The following is a 22682-nucleotide window of genomic DNA, read 5'->3' as shown; positions in this document are numbered from 1 at the left end:
GCACTTGCAATTGCTGCTTCATCGTACACTCACGTGGTGACAGCCTGTCAAAACAGAACAGCTGAGCGTAGGTAGGCTGCAGCGGGAGCCGAGTGCCGGAGGAAGAGCTGTGCCAGCAGCCCCATGCACGAGCTGAAGGTGCTGCAGCCCCATTTTTCCTCTCTCCAATTTACGCTTCCAACTCCTCCATTTTAATTCCCTGGCAAAGTTTTCTTCTCATGATCTTTCAAGGTCTCCTGCGGTATTTCAATCCAGCTAAGAGTTGCTGTCACTAAGAAGCAAGGCTGATGGCAAGCAGGTAGACCACATCCATACTTAAACCTACGGCAAACAAGCAGGAGCCCCTGCAGAGCAGAGGAGCCCTCTACTCTCCGGTGCCTGCGTGGCGGAGCACCGCTGGGCAATGCTCGTGGGCAACATCTGGCAGCACAGCAAGGGCTGGGGAGAAGAAACAAGCCATGAGACAAGAAGTGAAGGCAGAAGTTGGTCATGGCTGGTGAAGACAGGCTGCTTCAAGCACTGGGGCTTTCCCCGGGCAGGAGGTAAAGCTAATGGGGCAGGGGAGGCACGGAGAGCACTGGGAAGGTGTGGGAGATGAGGGTGGGAGATGGAGGTGGGGAAACAGAAGGAAATGGGCAATCTTGCAGTGTTAATGGTGTGGGCAAGAGGTTCCCAACAGAGAGAGTGCGAGGAAATGAGTGGTGGGGTGGTGGCAGGGGAGGAGTGATTCAGCTGTGAGGTGTGGGCTGTCTAGAAGGAAGCAACTAGGAACAAGAAAAGGAAATGATGCTCAAACCAGAGGGCTGCCAGTGGCAAAACACTATCTTAGAGAAAGACACAAGAGCAAGAGCACTGACATTGATTATTCTCTGTTAAAAACCCAAAGAATTAAACACCAGATTCAAGGGCTTGGAAAGACTGAAGCCATGGGAATGCTCTCAGATATCTTACAGAAGGGCACATGGAATAACTGGGGGCTGACTGAAAAGGAAAATTAGAGGAAGGAAATCAGTAAGAAAAGAGAGGACACCAAAAGAAAGCTGAAAGTAACAGCAGAAAAGTGGGACTAAAAGAGACAGAGGGGTAGATCTGGGATATTTGTGCTGATTTCGGTAGAAGGTCATGAGAGAAAAATCAAAGATTAGGTGAAGAATAAACCAGGAGGCAAGAAGAGAGGGTGCATAGATCTGGCTCCAGCATGGTACAGCAGAACAAAAAGTGTTGTAGTAAGAGAAGTCAAAAGTAACTCATGTTTCCTTCTTGAGCATCAAATCAGTAAAACCCCAACTTTGCTAAGGCTGGCAGGAGGGGCCTTGACCTTGTGGACCGTTATTCCATCAGCCTTTGGAAAGCCTATGCCAAACTGGGCATGAGCCAGTAAACTGGCACAACGACTTCCCAACAGTCCAACAAGTTATCCAAGTGTATCCTCACCGCTACAGAAAAATTAAGACTTGGGATGGTGCCAATGGCAGTTTGCACGTTGTCAATATACCAAAAGAAGAAAAAAATCAATTAATCAGCCCCCAAGATTTGTACAGCTTACCCTTATCAAAGGCTGCCACTCCTCCTCTTTTCTGTAGGCACAAAGGCCAACTCGCTGCAAACGAAGTGTTCAGTACCAGCTCCAGCAGCAGCACTCACCCAAAGCGATGCTGCAGCGCTAACATCCAGGGCTTTCCCAGGCAGACCACTTGCAGACACAAAAGCCAAAGAGCAGGTTTGGAGAGTAAACCTCTCCAAACGCGTAAAGAGCCAGGACCAGTCTGACCTATGAAAAATTTCATGCCTTGACAGGAAAGAAATACTACAGAGTGGTGGGCACAGATCCACAGCTCGCAAGGTTGCAAGTTAAAATCCCTGTGGTTAGGAGCTGGCCGCCTGCCCAGCGCCGAGCGAGCGTGAATCTGCATTGCTGTTAGCAGCGTGCTCCTCCTCATCCTCTGCCTCCTGCTGATGGAATGGGCACCCCTCGCCCACCCCTCACCCACCAACTCACCGGTGCTGAGAGCGTTCACGACAGGTACTCCCAGTGCCCTTGCCTTGGGTGAGCGTGCCCGTAGGGTCACTTGAGTGCTTGGCATGAACTCCTACGGGGGCTTGCTTTGCCGGGCGGGTGAGGGGAGGGGAGGATTGCTTTGGTGGTGGTGTCCTCCTCCTAACTCCACACAGACGCTGCAGTAACAAGTGGGAACTACACTGCAGCAGAGCAGAGCCCACCAGAGCAGCGGCAGACCTTCAGTAACAGTGGCTGTAATCTCATAATTAATCCCTACATCTTTTCTAATGCTTGAAGTCCGCTGCTGTGGCCTCCCTCCTGCTGCAGCAGAGCAGAGCAACCTGTGGGGTAGGTGACACCTCCAGCAGTTTCTGGGGGAAGACAACCTGGCCAGCACAGCATTTCTTTCTGCCTATGATTTGGGGGCTGCAAAATTTTGACATTATCACAGCTCTGCATCTTGTTTCTTTGCTCCAGTCCTCAGATGGCAGTTAGTGCCTGTTGCCATCTTCACAGCAGGTTTGGAAGATTAATTAGAAAGGTGAAAACTTTGCATCTGGCTGGAAATTTTGAAGGTCAGAAGTGAGTCTGTTTGACTTGCTATCTTTGTGCTTGTGAGAAGCTTTAGGGGGGAAGATGTTTTAAGGGCTAGATACAACTTACAGTCACAACAAAAAAGCACAGCACACTTCTGGTACTGCACAAGCTCCTTGTGTAACACATTAGCAATAGATGCTGTCTAAGGGAGTTTAAAAGTGACAGCAACTCATGAGGAGGGGAACCTTAAAAAACAGCCTTCAAAAGGACTTTGAATCAGAAGCAAGACCCTCTGGCTACCTGAAAAATCCCTGAGGTCAGTGCTGAAGGCAAAGAAAGGAAGAAAAAGATCACTTTAGGCAAAGCAAGATGCTCCTAAAACATCTCAGCGCTGGACTACTGAAGGATGGTTTAGCTTTCAGATAAGACAGCATTTTATTTGCAACCACATCCACTCTCTTCTCTTGACTGAAAGAATTCATTGCTCCTGGTAGGGTCCTTCAATTTCTCAGTTTCTGGCCTTGAAGAAATCATCCAGCCCATAATTCACTTGTGGAACAGGGGTGACCCTTCACCTACTTTTCACAAAGCTGATTGAGATTTAGAAAACAATTTCTGTGCTCCCCTTCTTCAGCCTGGGGGTCTACACCTCGAGAAAGCAGAGACTTGCACAGACATCCAGAGCAGAGCTGTGCTGGCAAGTTTGGTACATCAGCAACATGGGGTCTACACCACCCTAAGAAACACCTCCAGCACTACACGTTTCCTTAACCCCTGGTTTCTTAAATCTGTTAAAAAAAGTGTATGGAAATAGTCCAGATCAAACAGATCTGGGGATCACAGGAATGTAACAGCGTTATTAAGTCCAGTGGTAAATATAAAGAGCAACACTAATTTTGACAGCAAATGTCATTTTTGCAGAGGATTGTGGTGGTTAGAGGGAAGGTCAGAGCACTACCAGAGGAGAACATGACATTTTCTACCCAGCTCTCACATACCGGCCCCATTAAAGGGCTTTCCACCTTCTATTGGACAGCTGTTGATTGGCAATTAATTAAAACATCCCTTGTGCACTGCCTTTGAAACTCATCAGTGCTTTGTCATTGTCTGTGGCTTTCTCCCCAGTTTAAGCAAATATTGTACGATAATCTGGTTTACACTAAGTGCCCAGAACATTTAGCCACAAAATCCTCTGTGGCATTCAGGTATTTGACAAGCTGAAGTGTTTAAGGGTGTGTCTGGCATTTCTGTTTAGGTATACAACTATTCAATGTATTTCTGAATCCAGTCTCTGAAAGAAACTTGTCCTCAGAGCCCTTTGGAATGGAAAAAACAGCAAACAGGTTTCCTGAACCATAAACCAGCCCTCGGTGTGGTCTGGGACTTGCCTCACATAACCCTTGAGATGAACCAGCCACGCTACATCCTGAAGCCCACTCAGCCCCCTGGTTCTGCTGTCTGAGGAGCCTCATCTTCCAGTTTCCAGACAAGCCGGTTCATGGGGACCTTCTCTCCATCCATTCCCACGGCTCTGGTGCTTTCACTCAGGTTTTGCTCCTCGCCCAAGAGCAACCGCACACTGTTGGTTTGCTGGACCAGCACCCCAAGGAGCAGCCCATGAACAGCCAGCATCGCTCCCTTGGTGCCAAGCAACTCCTTACACCAGTGTACCGGCTAGCTGTACCTGGCTGGTCTGACTTCAAAGGTGCTCCAAGTTCATCACATCTTGACCATTTGTGAGGCACAAGAGCACAAAGAGACTTTTAATGCTGGAGCTGCTGCTCAGAGCCCTGGGCAGCACACGCGCCTGCCCCATCAGGAAACCGATCCTGACAGTTCATGCATCTTTAATGACGCTGCTCAGCAGAGTACACATTTGATAGCTGAAAGCACAAAAGCCTCACCAGGAGCAGCAATGTCAGAAGCCTTTGTCCATCTTTCAGGGCCATATCTAGTTTCTACAGTTAATGAAAGTCCCCCCATTAGTTTTAGCAGGACTGGGCTCAGGGCCTGAGCAGCTACATGCAAGAAAAGCTACAGCTGGGACATCAGGGACCAGGTTGTAGGGATTTAAACACAGACATTCCATGTTTAGAACTTTCTCCTTCATAAGAAGGGTGGCTTTCCTGGTCAGGTGCCCTGATGGTGATGTTACTGTACAGATGCCCGAGACTGTTGCAGCAGCGCTCGGATAACCAGGGTTATGCTCTTGGCAGTATTGGAGTCCAGCCCACCACGCATGTCCAGTGTTTCCGAAGGAAACAATGCCTTTGCTCTTTAAATCCATAAATGAACATTTAAACAATCAGCAATTAAGAACAGTGAGAACCAAGCAACACCAGCAGACCCATCAGGAGGCACCAGGAGCTCAGACCTTTATCAAGGTTACCTGACATTAGAAACACAGACTCAAGGTTAAGGTATTTAGCCTTAATTGTATAGTCAGTATTATACAACTCAGCACTAAAAGTAACACTGGGATTTATTCCCCCACCCCCCGAGGCTCTTGAGACCTGGTTTAATGCTGTATTGAGACAACGTACCAGAGCAGAACACGCAGAGAACGAGCGCTGTACGTAAATGGTTACAGGAACACACAAGTCACTCCTGCCACCAGCTTGGGGTTTATTTTGCAGCAGCATCCCAGATTTTCCCCTACTTTGAGCTTTTAGCAAGGCAGAGGAATGCTTTCTTCTTTCTTAGTGAATTCAGCAGTCAGTTTGACCATGGCTCTGCATCTATTGCAGGTCAAGATTTTCCTAATCGCTTTCATAGGTATTCCAGTTAACTAGCTTTGTTAATATCATAGAATAAATGAAAGACCATCTTTCCATTGAGATCCTAATGAGTAAATAAAAATCAAGACTATAGCTGTAACAAGAAAAGTTCTGATGACAATGTATACTGTGCTGCAGTATTTACAGTGAGAAAAACTATTTCTAATCAATATTCATTGGAAATTTCCTACTCCAAGAGGTCAAGTGCTTATAAAAGGTCTGGTTGCCCATTGCACCAGCTAGTCTGGCAACAGATATTACTCTCCTGTAAGGTTTGTCTTTCTAATATGTTTTGACACAAGGATGAACTTACGGGAAAAAAAAATACTAAGGAAAAGAGGAACAAAGAGCACGATGATGGCTGTTTCACAGGCGAGATCTGGTCTCCTCCGTTTCCTAAGAAATACAGCTAACTTCCTAGTTCCATCTCGGTTTGCCACCCGACCAGGCAGACCGCAGAGGGCTTCACTTAGAGTTTTTACTGATATCCCGCATCCCCCCTTCCCTGCAGGGCACTACCGCTGCTTGTTTATGGTGACAGAGTTTAACTACACAGTTATTCAACAGCTGTAAAGGTGACTGTACGGATGAAAGTTCACACCACTAGGGATGAGGTTATCAAAACCGAGCCTTTGCCACTGACATGCCATAGACATCTGCAACGTAAATGCCTATTTCGTTTTGAAAGTGTTAGAGGTGTTGACTCATTAGCAAGGACATAAACAGCAAGTTACCACACTGCTCAGGTTCCCAGGAAAATAGAAGTGTAAAAGGGAAGATGGCATTATAGAAAAATAAAATAACATTGGATAAAATGATTACAACGTACATACAACTTGCATTTAATTTTTTTTTTTTTTTACTTTCACCCACAGGCAAAGGATTAAAGCCCTAATTTTTGGAATAAGTTCTCTTGCACACTCAGTGCAGAGTCAGTGGTGTAATGACTCAGTGCTGCTTACCAGCAGAACCTGAACCAGGGACGTGCGGCACTAAACACCCCAAAGGGAAGGGCTCAGCTCACAGCAGGACCTGGCTGCCCCCAGTGCTCACAAGCCTAACTAAACCACCCTAAACCCACCCATTTTCTAAGGGTTTTTGAGAAGGATTATTCTGGAGGAGAAGGAACGAAGGGAGAATTTGTGGTGCTTAATCTCAGTATTCTTAATTTCTTAAGGAGTTAAAATATTTTCATACTCACGAGAGAAATACAACTCTGCAGATTCTTTACTGAAGAGTTTAGGAAGACTTTGGGACTGGTGTCTCCCTGGCTGGCTCTCAGCAGGCTGGAGTGCAGACAAGAAGTTCCTCGGTTGGATAAGATGCTTTGGCATCCCTGTTAAAAATATTCCCAACGGGCACTTGCAGCGGTTAAAGTGGGTGACTTCTGGGCTGCCTGGTGCTGACAGACCTTCACAGCAAAGTTTGCCAGCTTGAGATGAAGGATCTCAAAACAGCCACCAAAGCCTTCAGGTGTGGTGGATTAAACCACCCAGCTCTTCCTCAGAAGCCTCTACTCAGCATTTCAGGACACTAAAGAACGTAAAACACTATAGCTAAGCTTCTTTGGTAGAGTCTTAAATTTTCTTGGTGATGGTGTTTTGGAGACATACAGAAGGGGAGGCATAAGTGAAGTCACCAGAAATACAGGTTTATATCCAGAAAGTCTCACAGCTGTGGTGAATATTCCCAATGAGTTATTTCCTGGGATGTGCTTTAAATCATGCTCCAAGAAATAACTGTGATACCTCAACTACAGCAGTCTGATGTTAAAATATTGGTATTCATATATATATATATATATATATATCAAGCAGGTATTCCCATCCCTGACCATGAAGCAGTGGGGGGAAAAAAAATAATCTAAATCTGAAATTAAGTAGGAAGTAAGGCTTCCTACAGCAATGGATAGTGGCTGAAGTCTGCTCCCCCAGAGAGCAGCAGAAGCCCTGTCTCATCAGACTGAGTGCTTATAAATCACCTAGTAATGCCCAGTCCTGAAATACCAACTCTGCTGTGGCAAGGGGCAAAAATCTTGCCTTTTGCTGTATGTGGAAGGTTTGAAGTCCTCAGTCAGGTGTGTGTATACATATAAACATGCATATACCCATGGAGTGTAACACAAATTTCAGGTTTTACTTTCTTTAAAAACAAACAAACAGTCACATCTTGCAGCTCTCACGAATGCAGATATTGGGACTCCCTTTGGAAACCAGGCTGCCAGGCTTTGGCCACCTCCTGGCTTGGTGGCATTGTGCCCCAGTATGTGAAGAAAGCCCTGGAAGCTGCCTCTCAGAGCCCAGCCTGAAGCTGGGGAGATGTTGCAGTGCTCCCCTGGGACTGTGAGGGCTGCAGCACTGAGGTGTGCTGTTGGCAGTTTAAAAAATGTGGGAAAAGATATAGAAAAATCCTCTCCTGTCTTTTTTTTTTTTAGTAATTCAAGCAGGCAGCTCTTGTCTCATTTTTTAAGACAAGAACTTGAGTTAATAGGTTGTTATAAATTCCTTATTACTGGAAAGCTGATGCTTTCACTGTCTCCGCTCAACATCGGCACGTAGCAGTGTTAGGAAAGCTGGCATGATTCCTTTTGGCCCTGGCTCATCTATGGCAAGTGGCACTATGGCCTGGGGGATGCCCCATTCAGAGATAACCAAGAGCTCTTGAAGTAACCTTGGACAGGCATGGGACCTGCCCCTGCCGGGGGTGCTGCAGGCACACAGCTGTGGGTTGGCAGAAATCCCAGGTGGAGACACACTGGAGGTGTGTGCCTGGCTGGCCCCAGGGTTGCCCTGGCTATCAGCCTCATTCATCCTCTGACCATCTCAGCCCAGTGCTGCAGGAAACATCTGGTCGCTGCAAATTTAAAAATAACCAAAAAGATCCCTATTCAAGGCTCCAAGTGCTCTAGCCTTGCACACAACGTAACGAAGCCTCAGCAGCATTAACCCCTCAAGAACTCAGCCGGCACCCTTCCACCTCTCCTCCACTGAGGGACTCATTCACCTCCCCTCCTTAAAGTCCAACCAGCCGCTGCTGCCCACGACATGGCCAGAAGGCCATCAAATCACATTTGTGTCACCAAAAACACCCACAATCAGATACATCATTATAGATCAAGCCAGCATCCAGAACAGAGGGCACTGGTAGCAGGAAGAGAACTTGAATAGTTCATTTGTGTCCTCTGCAGCGTCCCCCTTTCACAGGCATTCATGCAAGACGACAGTCCCTTCCCTCCAGCAGCGGTGGCCAGCCGTCCCCAGCAAAACTGGCAGGGCCATAAAGGAAAGTGCTCAGGTCACGGGCACGCCTGACTAAACCTGTTCAACCTGAACACTCTGTGTCAGCCCCAGCCTTAACATACCCACACCACCACTAACAGACAGGTCCCTGACCTCCCAGCATCACTTGGCACCAAGCCCGTGAGAAACAGGCGCTGGCTTCAGCAGCGCTGCCGAAGCTGTTGCAATAGGGACGTTAATTCTCTGTGGGGCCACCAGGCTGTTGTCCACACTGACAGACCAGTCAAAGCAAGAGGAGAAAAGCAAAGCTACAGCAGCTCTCTGGCTTTTTTCCTCCCATTTCATCACCCTTATCCACCTCCAGCGCTCAGCCTGGCCGTACACAGCTACAGCAATAGTGCGGGAGGGTGTCTGGAGGTGAAGATCAACAGCCTCAGGAGAAATAGAGCATCACACAGAAGGCTCCATGCTACATAGTATTTTCAACCAGCTGCAAGCTGGGAAACAGTCAGTTGTCCTGATGCTGGTGATCCGTGGTGAGATGCTTCCCCTCTCTTCTTCTCTTGGGAACTCTGCTCTGAGGAGCTACAGTAACACTGAGAGTCATCATTAAGCCTTCTCTTATTTCAAGAGTTACCAGAACATTGGCTCAGACATGCCTGCAGCTTTCTTCCCTGTTGCCTTCTGTCTGGAAAAATGTGGTTTATTATCTGGAGTGAACCTCCTTCAGGCAAAGCAGAGGGAGCCTGCAGCCCCAGCAGGGTTTCTGCTGGCAGCTCTGCTCAGCAGGAGCCAGAGGGCAGAAACACCTGCCCAGCAAAAGCACCACTTGACCCCCACCCTCAGCAGCCACCCATCCCACAAAGTTCAAACCGAGCAGGGATTTGAGCCAGAGGTTTAACAGGAGTCAGAGCACTCCTTGGGAGCACCTGGGGTGGGGTGGCCCTGGGGCTACCCCAGTGCAGAAGGAAAAGCAACAAGTGACAGAGAGGACCAGTACCTGCTTTGGATGAAGCAGCCCCTTGCCTACCTCTCCGACAGCAGCCATCAGCAAACACAAATCAATAGACCCACAGTTTCTGAGATTACCTCGTTAAGAACAAAAACCTTGTGAGATAAAGCTGTGATACTCAGCTGCACATCCTACAGACTCATTTCCCACCCCCCAAAACCAATCCCCCAGTGCCAACCCCCTGCCTACCCACACCTCCCCCACTAACTGAGCCAACCACCCCCTGAGAACTCCAACCCACCAGACCAACTACCCAGCACAGCCACAGCTGGGAAGAATCCTTTTATTCTGCAAGGATTTAGAAACGCTCCAATCAAGTATGGCACATAATTACTGCAGTAATGTTCTAAAGCAGAGTGGAGGTGGTGAATAACTCATACCGCCTTATTTAGCAGCAGGTGATTAGTTAAGTTGTAAGGGGGGGGGGGGGGGGGGGGCTGTTCTTCATCTTTCCCTTATGTGTGAAAAATTCAGTTTGCCTTAAGGCAGCACGGAGAGCTGGTACTGACCTAATCCCTCAGCAGCCCAGACCTGACCTGCTGCAAATTTCCACCTCTGCCAAGAGCGCAGAACCACATTCCTCTCCCCAATGCTACAATGGCCCCCGGATCCACTTACCTCCGGGCCCTGCTTAAACCCTGGCTGCAAAACACATTATATAACTGTGAATCAAAAGTTAAATCTGTAAGCCAGCAGGTGAAAATGCTGTAATGCATTGTGCTTGTTTGGCAAGCCCTAAAAAGCGTTGTTAAATATTTTCTATAGTTCCTTCTTTAAAGGTTTACAGTTTTTCCTTCTCCTCCCTTCCCTGCTAGGGTCTTAAATCCTTTCTGCTCAGCAAACGCCAATTTTCTTTTGTTCTGCTAGTGCTAAAATTGATATCTCTGTTCATCGCTCTTCCTCCCTTCCCGGTACACCTAATTGACCGTTATTGCTAATAATGTCGTCAGAGATCTGGGAGGGATACTTAATACTGAAGTACCCCTGGGAATCAGCTCCGGGAGCAACCACGGGCAGAAATAAGTGCTTATTTCTTCTTTCAGCCCTGCAGAAGCAGGTAGCTTGAAGTAAACTCTCCTCCCTCTATGCTCAGAAGTTTAAGTAAACAATTTGAAGGTCATGTTCTAGAACACAAGTGGCTTCAACACCCTCTTGGTGACACCCTGCTCAGCTGTATTATCCTGAGAGAGAAACACAAGCGTAAATAGTGGCCTTCTCCTCCAGAGAGGTGGGCAAGCGGGTGTCAGCATGCAGCTACGTAGAAAGAGAAAATACAAATGTATTTATATTGCACCAAAAACTGGGGATGGTGGCTAAGAGTTTGGAAGCAAACTAGCGATGTGCAGACAAGGCTACGGCACATCGTGTCGGGGTGCAGATGAAGGACATTCAGCTGCGTAACTCTGCTCCTGCTGAAGTCACTAGCGCTGAATTTCCACCCGGAGAAGATAAAAGCTCCCAGGCCCGAGGACTTGATGACAGAAGATGTTCTGGATGGAAGATAAAGGCATGGGGTATCATTGCTAAGATTGTGAAGCCCATGGGATTTACTGGGGTGTTGCAGGGGTGCCATCTGCATGGGTTGCTGCACCCACGGGCAGGGCAGCTGGCATGGGGGGTCTCCCAGGCTTGTACAAGTGCAAAAATACACCAACACACCTTTCCAGACCATCCTTCAATTGGATGGCCACAGTGGTGGGCTTGACACTGATGTGCAGGTACTTGGAGGTGGGTGAAAATGTCTCGGAGCGCTCAGGCTCACACAAGCCTGGGCTGAGATGGGGCGTGTGCGCCCGCTGCGAGCCGCTCCGAGGCCAGGCCAAGGGTCACTTCTCTACAAATGTTCTGCTTCCTAAAATGGTTAGTGAAAGTAGCTTAGGCAAAAATGGGAGAGAGTTGTGAAAAGTGGAGAATGTCTTCTGAAGACCTCTGACAACCAAAGGCTTTTCATTCTGTGTTTTCCATGAAATGGTGCTGGGAGGAGGAGAAAGGACAACTTGGGAACATCCCGCGGCTCCCCCCACACCTCACCTGCAGCCAGGTGTGCTGGCTTTGGCTGGGTTGAAGTTAATTGTCTTCCTAGTAGCCGGGATGGGCTGCGTTCTGGATTTGTGCTGAAACCCCCCTTGACGACACAGGGGTGTTTCGCTACCACGCAGCAGCGCTCGCACAGGGCCAAGGGCTTTGCTGCTCCTCGCCCACCCCACAGCCAGCAGGCTGGGGGCACAAGGAGCTGGGAGGGGGCACGGCCGGGACAGCTGCCCCCCACTGAGCCCAGGGACATCCCAGACCGTGCGGCATCACGCTCAGCACGTAGACTGGGGGAAGGCGGAGGAAGGGGGGGACGCTCGGAGTGATGCCGTCGGCCCCCCAGCCCCCGTTACGATGGAGCCCGGCTGTCCCGGGGGTGGCTGAGCCCCGGGCTGCGGTGGGAGCGGGGAATGAACGCCTTGCTGTGCCCCGCTTGCCTCTGCGGCTTTTGCTGCAGCTGTTAAACTGCCTTTAGCTCAGCCCGTCAGCTGTCTCACTTCGACCCTTCCCACCCTCTCCCCCATCCCACCCCGCCGGGGCAGTGAGCAGCCGTGCGGGGTTAGGTGCTGGCCGGGGTTAAACCACCACACCGGGAAGGAGGATACAGCAGGGAGGACTCAGGCTCCCCGGGATTCTCTCCCCAGTCACAAGCAAGGCATTTTGCGTTTTATATCCTGCTCCACTCCTATCTAACAGCTTAGAATTTCTTTTTTTAAAAGCTAAATTATTTTTTTTAATCTTTCCATCTAGTCATTTGAGGAAACTTTTTTTCTCTGGAGAAATTATTCTATCTTTATATTCAGTAAGGAAAAAATTAAACATGATCGTATTAATTATGGTTCCTCATTTAACATAAAATTGTAATCAAATGGCTTGTATGTCTAAACAGTTGTCACAGTGGCATTGAGAAATTACGACATTAAAAGCTTGCACTTAAGTTCAAAATGTTTAAATTATACATCTCAAAAGAAGCTGATGCAACATTTAGGGAGCTACAACATTTTTATTTTCAAGTAGAAACACAAAGAAGCAAAACACTTTCAATATATATACTTTTGCTTTAATTTCCACGTTTCTAGGATGCCTATGAAACAAAACTAGATTTTTATTTTATTGCCTAAATTTAATCTACAGTGCCTTCTTTAAAAAGGAAAGGGCAGTCTGGCTGAGCATCTTCTGACAAAGCCCGCGAAGCAAAAATACGCCAAGGGCATAAAGTCTGCAAGGCTGGAGCAACAGAAATCATCTCTTCTGGCCGGACTTGCCTCACTGGGTTTCTACCAGCCTGGTAGGGACTTCTGGTGTCTATGGCTCCAAACAAGTCAGCCTCAGAATTCAGGAATGATTTCCTGAGCCAGAAAACCCTGGAGCATTTCTGTCTGCATTTCAGGAAAAGACTTCCTTCAGTTCAATGGCTGGAGCTGCTCAAATACCCTTCCAGAAGGAAGAAAAATAGGAAATTGTCAGTATAACTGCTCAGAATAAGTGGTGGTGGGTTCCTTCTGTGAGGAATAACAAATCACTGGTTTGGGTTCAAAATCAGAACAGTGGAGTTTTGGGTTGGGTTTGTTTGGGTTTTTTTGTTTTGTGGTTTTTTTTGTTATTGGGGTTTTTTTGTTACCTGCTTCTTGCAAAACAGGGACATGCACACATGAACCAGCTCCATTCCCACGTGGCTCTGTGTAGCTCAGCCCCTCTGCTGCCAGGCCAAGCAGCAGGTATTGGAGAATACTTGAAAGTTCAAGTCCTCCTTGAAATGGTGACCATCTACTTAAACCTCCCCCATAAAGGCTGGAGCTTGAGATAAACCCTCTCTCGATGAGCCCTACTTCCCAGATTGTGAGGGTGTACTTCGATACCTGATAAAAATCAATTGCTTGTGACTGCTGGCTCCTATGATTGAAATGACAACTGCTTGTAAAAAACTGCCAGCCACAGCTCACTAAATTTGCAATTAAGGACTCATTTCCAATCTCTCTGTAAGGCACACAGCACAACCAGAGCTTGCATATACGTATTTCAGATCCTAGCATGTAAAATAGCAGAGTAGGTTGAAGGTGATCCAATATTATAAAGTGCATTCTGAGTTGGGTAAACACGCTCAAGGGGTTTATGGCTCCTGGGAATTGCTGTCTTTGCTGCCTGGGGAAGCTGTTGTGTGGTGAAAAATAGTATTCGTTGCAATTTTTGAAATGCATTTCAAAGAATGGGCTCAGGGGTAGTATAAATGTGAATTATTCCCTCCATCTTTGCATCATTATAAAAGCTATTTTCATTCAACACCCAGACAAATGGATCTAGGCAGCAAGGGGCAGAAACAAAGCCTCCTGCGAGCAGGAACTATCGCAAAAGGCACGGATGTGCCCATCTGACAGCACACTGAGAAATCAAGCCCTCGGGAGCCGAAGAATCATCCCTTCCAGCCCCAGTTCAGCTCCAACAAGAGGGTCAGTGGGGTGGCCAGCACACCCCCAGGACACCGCGGGCAGAAGGCCTGAGCAAACCTCCCACAGATCACGCATGTTGAGCATCTCCCAGCTCTTCCTGGCATGAATCTGCAGTTGAACCCAGTACAAAAGCTCTGCAGCCTCCTAGGTCTTCGCTTCCTAGAAAAAGATGACAAATTCTGATAAATGCCAGATTCTTCTTTGCATCTTCCCCAGCTGCTGGCAGCACGGCACCATCGGCTGCTCCCACCTGAGCAGGAGCCGTCGGCTGCGCCTGCTGTGACACAGGGTGCTGCTGTAGCCAAGGAGGGCAGATCTGGGCACAAGTCACCAACCTGGGGACAGCCCGTTACAGTATGTGACTAATTTGCCTTTGCCAGGCGATGCAAAGATCCATTGCCACACGATGCCACCATGGCAGGGCACCAGCCCTTTGCCAGCCCGGAGTGAGCCTGTGGGCAGCCGGGCTCAACCTTCCTGTTCCCAGGCCAGCGGCTCCCGGGGCCGAGCATCAAAGAGCTGCTCCGAACAATGTCAGCCCCAGCGCACAAACAAAACCCAGGGAGGTCACAGCAGTTCCCACAACAAGAAGTCACCAGCGGTTAACAAAGGATAAAAGCAAAAAAAAAAAAAAAAAAACACCCAAGCTGCTGGCCCCCAGTTCCTTCCATCTGCACCACCCCTGAGCAGGGGGGTGTCCATCCCTGGGGAAATCAAAGCTTTCCTCTCCATTGTTCCTCAGCAGCCAGAGCAGCCCGTGGCCCTCTGCCACCGTGAGGTGGCTGAAAGCAACCCAGGGCCACCGTGCAACAGGACCCTGGGCTCTTGCTGCCATCGTCGGTGCCCCGCGGAGCTGCAGCGAAGCCCCTCTCCCAAAGCAGGAGGCAGAGCCGGGCTGGCTGGGTGCGATGTCCTGTCCCAGCCCTTCCCCGCTGGAGCGTGGCTGGGGGCTACCACAGCAGCTTGGCAGCAGCTCAGGAATATCCACGACACGGCACGGTGCCTCCAAAGCAGATGTTCCCAGTCTGGCATGTTGCTGCTGCTCCAAAATCCACAACCTTGCAGAGCTCTGTAATTTAGATACCTTAACCTGGCCTTTCAACACACATAAGAGGGCAGAGCCCTGTGATGGTGATGGATCACATCTAAAGACAGACCAGGAGCACTGCCTTCGCATGCCTCCCTGGCTACGTAGTATTAACCAGCTGTAATTATTTACAATCTTCTTCCTGTTTTACACACATATCGCTACTGTTCCTATTCTTATACTCCTCCCTCGACATCTCCTGGAAGTCCCTGCCAGGAGCAGGCTGGAGGAACCTTTGATCCAACACAGCTTTATGTTTATTTGGGTAAATTAATGACAGCCTGGAAGAAAACTGTTTTGACTTAACAGCCTTTATGTTGCCTTGTCTATATGGAGATTTTGTCCACATTGCAGCCACTGGTAAAACTTGAAGTGCCAACAGCCCAGGAGTTGCACAGGTGTCCCTGCCGACCTTTGCAAGCAAGTCTCCTCTGCTTTATCCACAACAGCAGGAGCTTGCTCCAATGTGGTCTCCATCAATGGCAATACTTACAGCAAGACCCAAACGGAAAGAAGCTGTTGAACAAGGAACTCAAAACTCTGTTCACCATTACCAACAAAAGCAAGGTTTGCCATATGGGGACTATCTTTCAGGGAGATTTGTACCCTAAATGGGGCTTTTCATGAGAAATCCACTTAGTATTCCTCTAAAATTCCAGGAGCGTGAAATCCCCCACTCCTTCTTCTCATTAAGGATGAAGGAATGCCAGGTATGTGGCAGGAATCTGGGGTGAGAGGAGGAGTGGGATATGTTTTAAGCAAGCTGTAGTGTGGGGAAAAAAAAAAAAAAAAAAAAAAGGGATCTAAAGATCAGGATATGAAACATATTTCCCAGCACTGAGAAGCAACACCAGCCAGCAACACTGTGCTAATGCACATGCTTAACCCAAGGGACACAAAACTAAGTTTAAAGATGACAAAAAAACCCCAACCCTGCCACATTCAGAAATCAGAGGTGCTTTTCCTAATACTAGACATAGACAAGCTATGCAAGGTGTTACGCAAGAAGCTTACTTATAGCTCAAACCCAGCGCTAGCAGATGGCACCTACCTTGTGACAACCCTCCTCGCACGCATGGTGGAATTCCAGGGACATGTCGTTGTGGGTACACCTAAGAGAACAGTTTGGGACCTTCTTAAGGTGCTTTGCCTCTGCAGCGCTGACAGCACGTTAGCTGATGGCTTCTAGATCAGGTGGATTTATCCAAGTGTAGCAGACAAAACACTGGAAGGCACCTGCTGCTCAAGGTGAAAAGGGTGACGGGGAGGTCACCCCCAAGGAACGGGGCCCTGTGTGCCCCAGGGGACTTGTGGTCATTCTAGCCGCTACTGAAGTTATTTCTAAAAGTTGTGTGGAGGAGCCCTATGCAAGTCCCTGCTAACCCTCAAAGCAGAGCAGGAAGGTCAGATCAACAAGATTGTTTCTCATCTGGATGCAGTTGGGTTGCTGTTCCAATGTAGAAACGTCAGTGAGGCAGGCTAGGTTTCCTTATTAACTATCCTCCTTTGAAGAGAGCGAGAACACCCTAAAGAACAAAATCTCCACATCAAAATCTTTTGTGGAAGGACAAGACTACCCAAAAACTCTTTGCACAGACTCAAGCTTCCCTCCATGCAAGCCTCAGACAAGGCAGTGAGTCCGCAGCCTCCCATGCTTGAACGGGACAGTTTTCCTACTGGGCACACAGAGCCATTTAGGAGCATGGAGGATGCTCCAGAAAGAGGTGCAGAAACAGCGATGGAAAGAAAAGGAGAAAAAAAATCAGGTTTAGCTGCAACCAACAGCCTCCCACCCCTCCTGAGCACCACGGCGCCTGGGAACATGCCTACACAGCAGCCCTGTGTGCCACCCCCATGTGCCATCATGGCAGCAGCGAGGCTTTTGGGGCTGCAGGTTGCCATCACCCCTCAAAACTTCTCCCACCCAGAGGTCTACCACACACCCTTGCCCTTCATCTCAGAAAGGAAGGTACCCAATGCACCGTGGTCTTCCTGCTCTCCAGTGCTCTATCATCCAACTTGTTCCCAAGTAGTTCAAACACGAGGAGCTAGGACGATTTCCAAAGTTGTCTCTCCTCTGGAATTCATTTGACAGAGGTTTGAGTAAAGCCACACTTTTCCCTTGCATATTGGGAAGCTCATTTGTCCAGCAAGACTTGCCAAGAGCAAGGCACCAGAATTCCGCAGGGACAAGTTTCCTCCTGACTATGGCTACAGCTTCCAGTAGAAGTGCAGGAACCTGGATGCCTTCACTGAACCTCACTGTCAACATCAAAGATGCTCTCCCCATCAGCACAGCACATTTATTTCCCGACAGATGAAGGGAGAAGCTGCTTTGTACTTCACCTCAGCTCTGAAATAAATAAAAAGCCAAAAAAAGTACTGCCCTGCCTAAACCCGGGAATTTTAAGAGCATAAAAGCTTCTGAGTCAGACCACAAATCCAACTTGCTTCATATCCTGACAGCGGTCAATAGCAGTTGCTTAAGAACAAAAGCATGGCATGATCCTTGCCCCATTACGTACTCCTTCAGGCAGCGAGTGGTTTGCAGACCTTCCACCTGGCCCGCTGCGTATTAAGCATAGATGGACCTATTCTCCACGATTTTGCTTGACCTCCCCTCCTTCCCCAAAAACCCCTTTCCAGGCTTCCCACTGTCCCTTACTGTCTCCTGCAGTCATTATGCACCCTGCAAAGCCCTCCGCTAGCACCGTGCTCGGGTTAGCTTTGCCGTTACAGATGCTGAGGCACAGAACTGAGATCAGAGCAAACAGCTTGAAGTGTCGTGAGTAAACAGACACGAAAATGGATCCAGGTCACCTGACTCTCCGTGCAGTACCCTTGTCATCGTCTCTGCTGCATTAGGAAATGGAAATCAAGCCCACTGCTCAAGAAGAAGAAAAGATCCCTAAGGATGTAAAAAGCCCAATACAATTAAAAAAAACCCACACCACCACACAAAACCACCCCTAGGTTTGAAACTATGGCACTTTGCCACCCTACGAGGTGGGGCTGGGCTCATGTGATGAACAAGGTGGGGAAAAGGTGTTTGACAACTAAATATAGGAAACTGAGCACCTGAAAAGAGGCAGCGAGAGAAGCTTGAAGAACTTCTGGCAAACCATGCGGGGGTTTGAGCCCCTTAAGACTGAGAAGTTTTGCTGAAGCTGATGCTCAGGGACAAGTTTGCTATTTGCGCAAAGCCGTGGGAGTGAGCAATGGGATTCAGCACAGCTGCTCTGTGCCTGATGTATCGAACTGCGGTGGAAATCCCACCATATGACTTTGGGGATAATGTTAAATCCATTACAGCATTCTCCCCTCCCCTGCTCATCCCACACAAGCTTCAAAACTTCTGGTTTATGACTAGCTGCTAGAGGATCATTGCAGGCTGTCTCTGGAGGGATAATCCTAAATTTTAAGTGACAGTTCATGGGCATCTTCTCTTTCTTCTGAAATGCCGTCTTACACAGCACATTAAGTATTTTGGAGATTAATAACTGGAGCAAAGAGTTCTAATCTTGGTGTCCTAGCAGAGATTTAGCAAAGAACAGTTAGTGTTTGAAGTCGCTGTGGCACAGGAAACATAAGAAGCCTTGAAGACCAAAAGCAAGGCTCGTATGCAGCTCAAACGGAAATCTGGGACATTAGACACGTGATCTATGTTTAGTCTCCAGGGCTTCTCACTGACGTGGTGTTTCCACTCGGAGCAGGTCTTAGGGACCCTGAGAAAGGTGGAACCCAGTTTGAGCTCTCTTTTAGATTAAATAGACCGAGCTCACCATGCCAGTTAAATTGCGACCTGTACTTTTGTATTCTTTGACCTGAATTAGGTGATAACTGAATTGTGTAACACTGTTACAGGTTGTTTCGAACTTAATATACTGAGGACCAAATGGGAACCACTTGGCCACCTATGAACTGGCAACTGCGCTTTGTCAGCTTGCAGGACACCCGCCAGGATAAACACACTACAGATTTTGAGGCTGACTGCACAGCAGCTCACCCACCAGCAGCCCTACGACCACTTGGCAAAGGCCCTCACAGCGTCAGTTCAAGTTTCCCGTCCACAGAACGCTCTTCTCCCCTCCGCCCCAACCCAGTACGCTGCTTTCTCTTTGTAACAATTCCTCCTACTGCTCCTCACGCAGCCACAAGTCCCATGAAAAAGGAGCCCAGCAAGCGCCTTGTCAGCCTGCTCCCCTCCCAGGTGGCATAAGCCAATGCACAGAAGAAACAGCCCAAGATCCTTTGGGGTTTAGCGAGCCCTGTGCCGATTCTGCACATGGGTGTGAGAAAACCTTGCCACAACAGTCACAGTGGTGGAGCTTCACAAGGACTCTGACCAACACTACTGTAAAAAGTAACAGGGTTGCACCCTCCTGCCCTCCACACCACGCACTCCTCTCGTTTTTCTCCTGCCAGCACCAATGCCCATGTAGCGCCACAGCAAATCCTATCGGCAAACCGAACTTATATGGGTAAAATTAATCCTGTTCTGCAACGTTCCTCCTGCTTTTCATGGTGCTACTCCAAGCAACTGAATGTGCACCAGTGCATTCAAGTCTGTGACTGTGATCACGTTGCCCAGGTTCATTAGTTACTCCAGCTATTGTGGGGATAAAGTAACAAATAGCTAGATTATAAAATTATGCTTCCTTGAAGCTGCTTGAGCAGCCGATCTGGCATCTCTGTACAGAATCAGAAAGCCCTGCTTTGAATTAATGCAATTGAAGTGTTTGGCACAACTCGGCCAAACATTTAAAAGTAATATAACCATCCACTATGGATGCCCTTTTAGGCCTTCATTCTGCAACACTTCTATGCACAACACCCTCTTACCTATTTAGCAACCAACACCAAGTACTGGAACAGATTTCTCTCTCTCAAGTAGTCACTCTGCCATGACAGCTAAAGATGTGTCAGAAAGGGGCCAGACAGCAAGGGGACATCATATACTCTACTCCAGGTCACTGGTATGAACTGAGATCAGAAAAGACACGTTGGGGTGTAACTTTGCTGTGTTTAAGCACAGCACGTTTTTCCACATTCTTTACCACCCATAGAATTGCCTTAATGGTCCTGAAAACCAGCACACCTCCAGGTGGCTAGGGAGAGGATCAATAGCCCAGATTTGAGGTTACCTGAAGCCAGCAAGCTCCCTTCTACTCCTCCTGCTCCCCTGCCCAACAGCTTGTCAGGACCCAGCCAAAGGGCCACCGAGACCCGTACCCCCCCCACTGAGCACACCCAGTGCTGGGTGCCACAGGAACTGTGTAAGAGCGGGTCTGTAACAACACTTCCCTCACACACTTGCCAAAGAACACACAACTGCAGGACCTCCTACGCACAGGTGACAGCTCCACATTTGACAGCAGATTTTTCTTTTTTTAAATCATAGATCTGGGTAATACTTTTTGAATCCAGAAACTTGTGTATCACATCCTGTGGCAACAAACACCTCACTTCAACACCAACAAGCACCTCATGTCCTTTGCTTTAAATTTGCCAGGTGATAACTTATCTTGAGTTGTGGCTCTCGGGGACAGCAAGCCACCACCTCTTCACCTTCCTTATACCAGTTATTGTCTGGATATTTTCCCCATAGCCTTAACTTTTCCAGCCTAGTAGTTCACAGTTTTTGCCAAAGTGATGGAGTCTGTACAGGTTTCGGTTCAACATTTAGTATTGATTATTCTTTTGGGAAAGCAATAGCAAACTGCTCCGTGTGACAACTGAATCCCCAGTCAAACTCAAGATAGAGCATGCTGTGCAACAGGACAGGGGCCTCGTTGCAAACCTGCATTTTTCAGTAAGGTACAATCAATCAAATACATCCTTATTGCTGTAGTCTTTAAAGAGGTGAAATCACTGAAACACATAAGATAGTGGTAAAGCAAAAAGTTTGCTTTATTGCTAAAACAACTTGTGATAAAGTCCCATCAGTCAAGAGCTGCCTTGTGAAAACACTGAAGGGCTGCAGGAGATTTGGCAGTCCTTCGGGACCGCGCTTTGTGGAGGGTTCTGTCTTTATTGCTGGACAGTGCTTTAGGTAACCAGGTCTCCAGTTTCAACCAAGACATCAACATTACTGACATAAATGAAGTCAAAAAGTATCTGAAATCCCTGACTTGATAACCTGAAAAAAGTTTAGCAGAAGGTCTGCAGCAGGCAGGCAATCAAACGAGACAGGAGTGCAGGAGGAGGCACGGCACAGACGCCCCCCAGCAGCGAGCAAGGGAGACGCCTGCTGGGCCGAGCTGCTCGATACAAGCCCAGCTTCTGGATCATGCAACAAAAGCAGTACAAAACCAGTACATTTAAATTCGAAAAAAGAAAAAAAAAAACAGGAAAAAAAAAAAAGCTGTAAACCATATACTCTCAAAACCCCCTGAGTCTTACTGTGAGAGTTTATAAGATGGTATTTTTCTCTGGAATGCACTTCTTTTGTGTTCCTTCTGGCTGATGCATACTCTATGTCTGAGCAGCACTAAGTCCAAGCACACGGTCCAAGTGCTACCACGACCACACCGGTGGATGCCCCAGCACTTCTCCTCCTCGTCCAAGTGACTGGACAAGAAGCTGAGCACTCTCTGAGCAGCCAGCAAGGCCAGGCTGAGGCCTGCACTCCACGCACAGCTCATGCTGCACACCAGGAACTCTCCTTGTCTCTGCACCGTTATCTCCATCTGAGGGTCTGTGACAGACGCGGTGCTACACCTGCTCACAAGGATTGCCTGCACTGGATGTCAGCGCTCTGCTAGGTGCTAACGCCTCTGCTGTCCGTGGGGCCTGCTTTGGGAGGCGAATGGGAACATAGACATTTGAAGCACAGTGTTCCTTGAGGTATTCTCCCCCTTTTTCTTCATAGTCTTTTCTGGTTATCCAGCCTTCCTCACGGGTCATGTATTCCACTGCCCAATCCCTAGCCCCATACCAGGCATCTAAAACAGGGCTGGAAGCAAGGTGAACCTGGATGGAAGGAAAATAGAACAACAGTGTCAATTCAACACAGGAGAGAAAAGCCCTTTTTACCCTAATTACAGTGGTATATGACACAAGCCACTGAATTTCAGAAATCTGAGCTGATTGTTCAGTGCCTCTGGGGAAGAGTAATGTTAGGAATGGGTTTGAAGTGTTTTTTCACCTTGAGATCAATTCTCCACGAGCCTGCTTTGTTTCTACAGGTTGAGAAAGCACATGGGTGTATCACATTCACTACCAGCAGCCCTCACAGCTGGAAACCAGTACAGGAAGAGTTGGCGGTACTTCAAAAGAAGCATCAAGTACTCCAGCAAAACTTCTTCCCTGCTTGTAGCAGCGGGGAGGAATACTGCAAGCTCAAAAATCACAGTATGTGGGAAAGAACCACACATGCTCTTTCCACTGGTGTGGATTGATACTTCCAGTTAAACTACTTCTATTACTGTAGCACAAAGTGCTTTCCTGATTAAGCTATGGGCTTGCTAGACTAGACACCATGTAAATCCCACGCATGGTATCTGTGAAGTGACAGACTTCTGACGGGAACCACACTATGGACCATATTTTAA

General features: G+C 48.1%; 2 protein-coding genes and 1 long non-coding RNA gene across 3 annotated transcripts in view; 1 reads left to right on the top strand and 2 right to left on the bottom strand.

Annotated features, from left to right (window-relative positions):
• LOC308071079 (protein FAM83D-B-like) overlaps positions 1 to 22682 on the bottom strand; it is a 441583-nt gene that overhangs the window by 79805 nt on the left and 339096 nt on the right. The window lies entirely within an intron of this gene.
• LOC308071086 lies at positions 419 to 21531 on the top strand. Its single transcript, XR_013930983.1, has 2 exons — positions 419 to 542; positions 6189 to 21531. It is a non-coding gene; the product is annotated as an uncharacterized lncRNA (long non-coding RNA).
• The window catches only part of ACTR5 (actin related protein 5), an 11536-nt gene continuing 9869 nt past the window's right edge, over positions 21016 to 22682 (bottom strand). The window contains exon 9 of the mRNA XM_080405971.1: positions 21016 to 22101. Coding sequence (XP_080262097.1) covers positions 21844 to 22101 — 258 coding nt within the window. The 3' untranslated portion in view covers positions 21016 to 21843. The remainder of the gene's footprint in view (positions 22102 to 22682) is intronic.

The sequence above is a fragment of the Falco punctatus genome, assembly GCF_963210335.1.
Source record: "Falco punctatus genome assembly, chromosome: 10".
NCBI classification, from domain to species: Eukaryota; Metazoa; Chordata; class Aves; order Falconiformes; family Falconidae; genus Falco; species Falco punctatus.
Note: the sequence above shows the minus strand (reverse complement) of the source record. Positions and strands in the feature narration are given on the sequence as shown.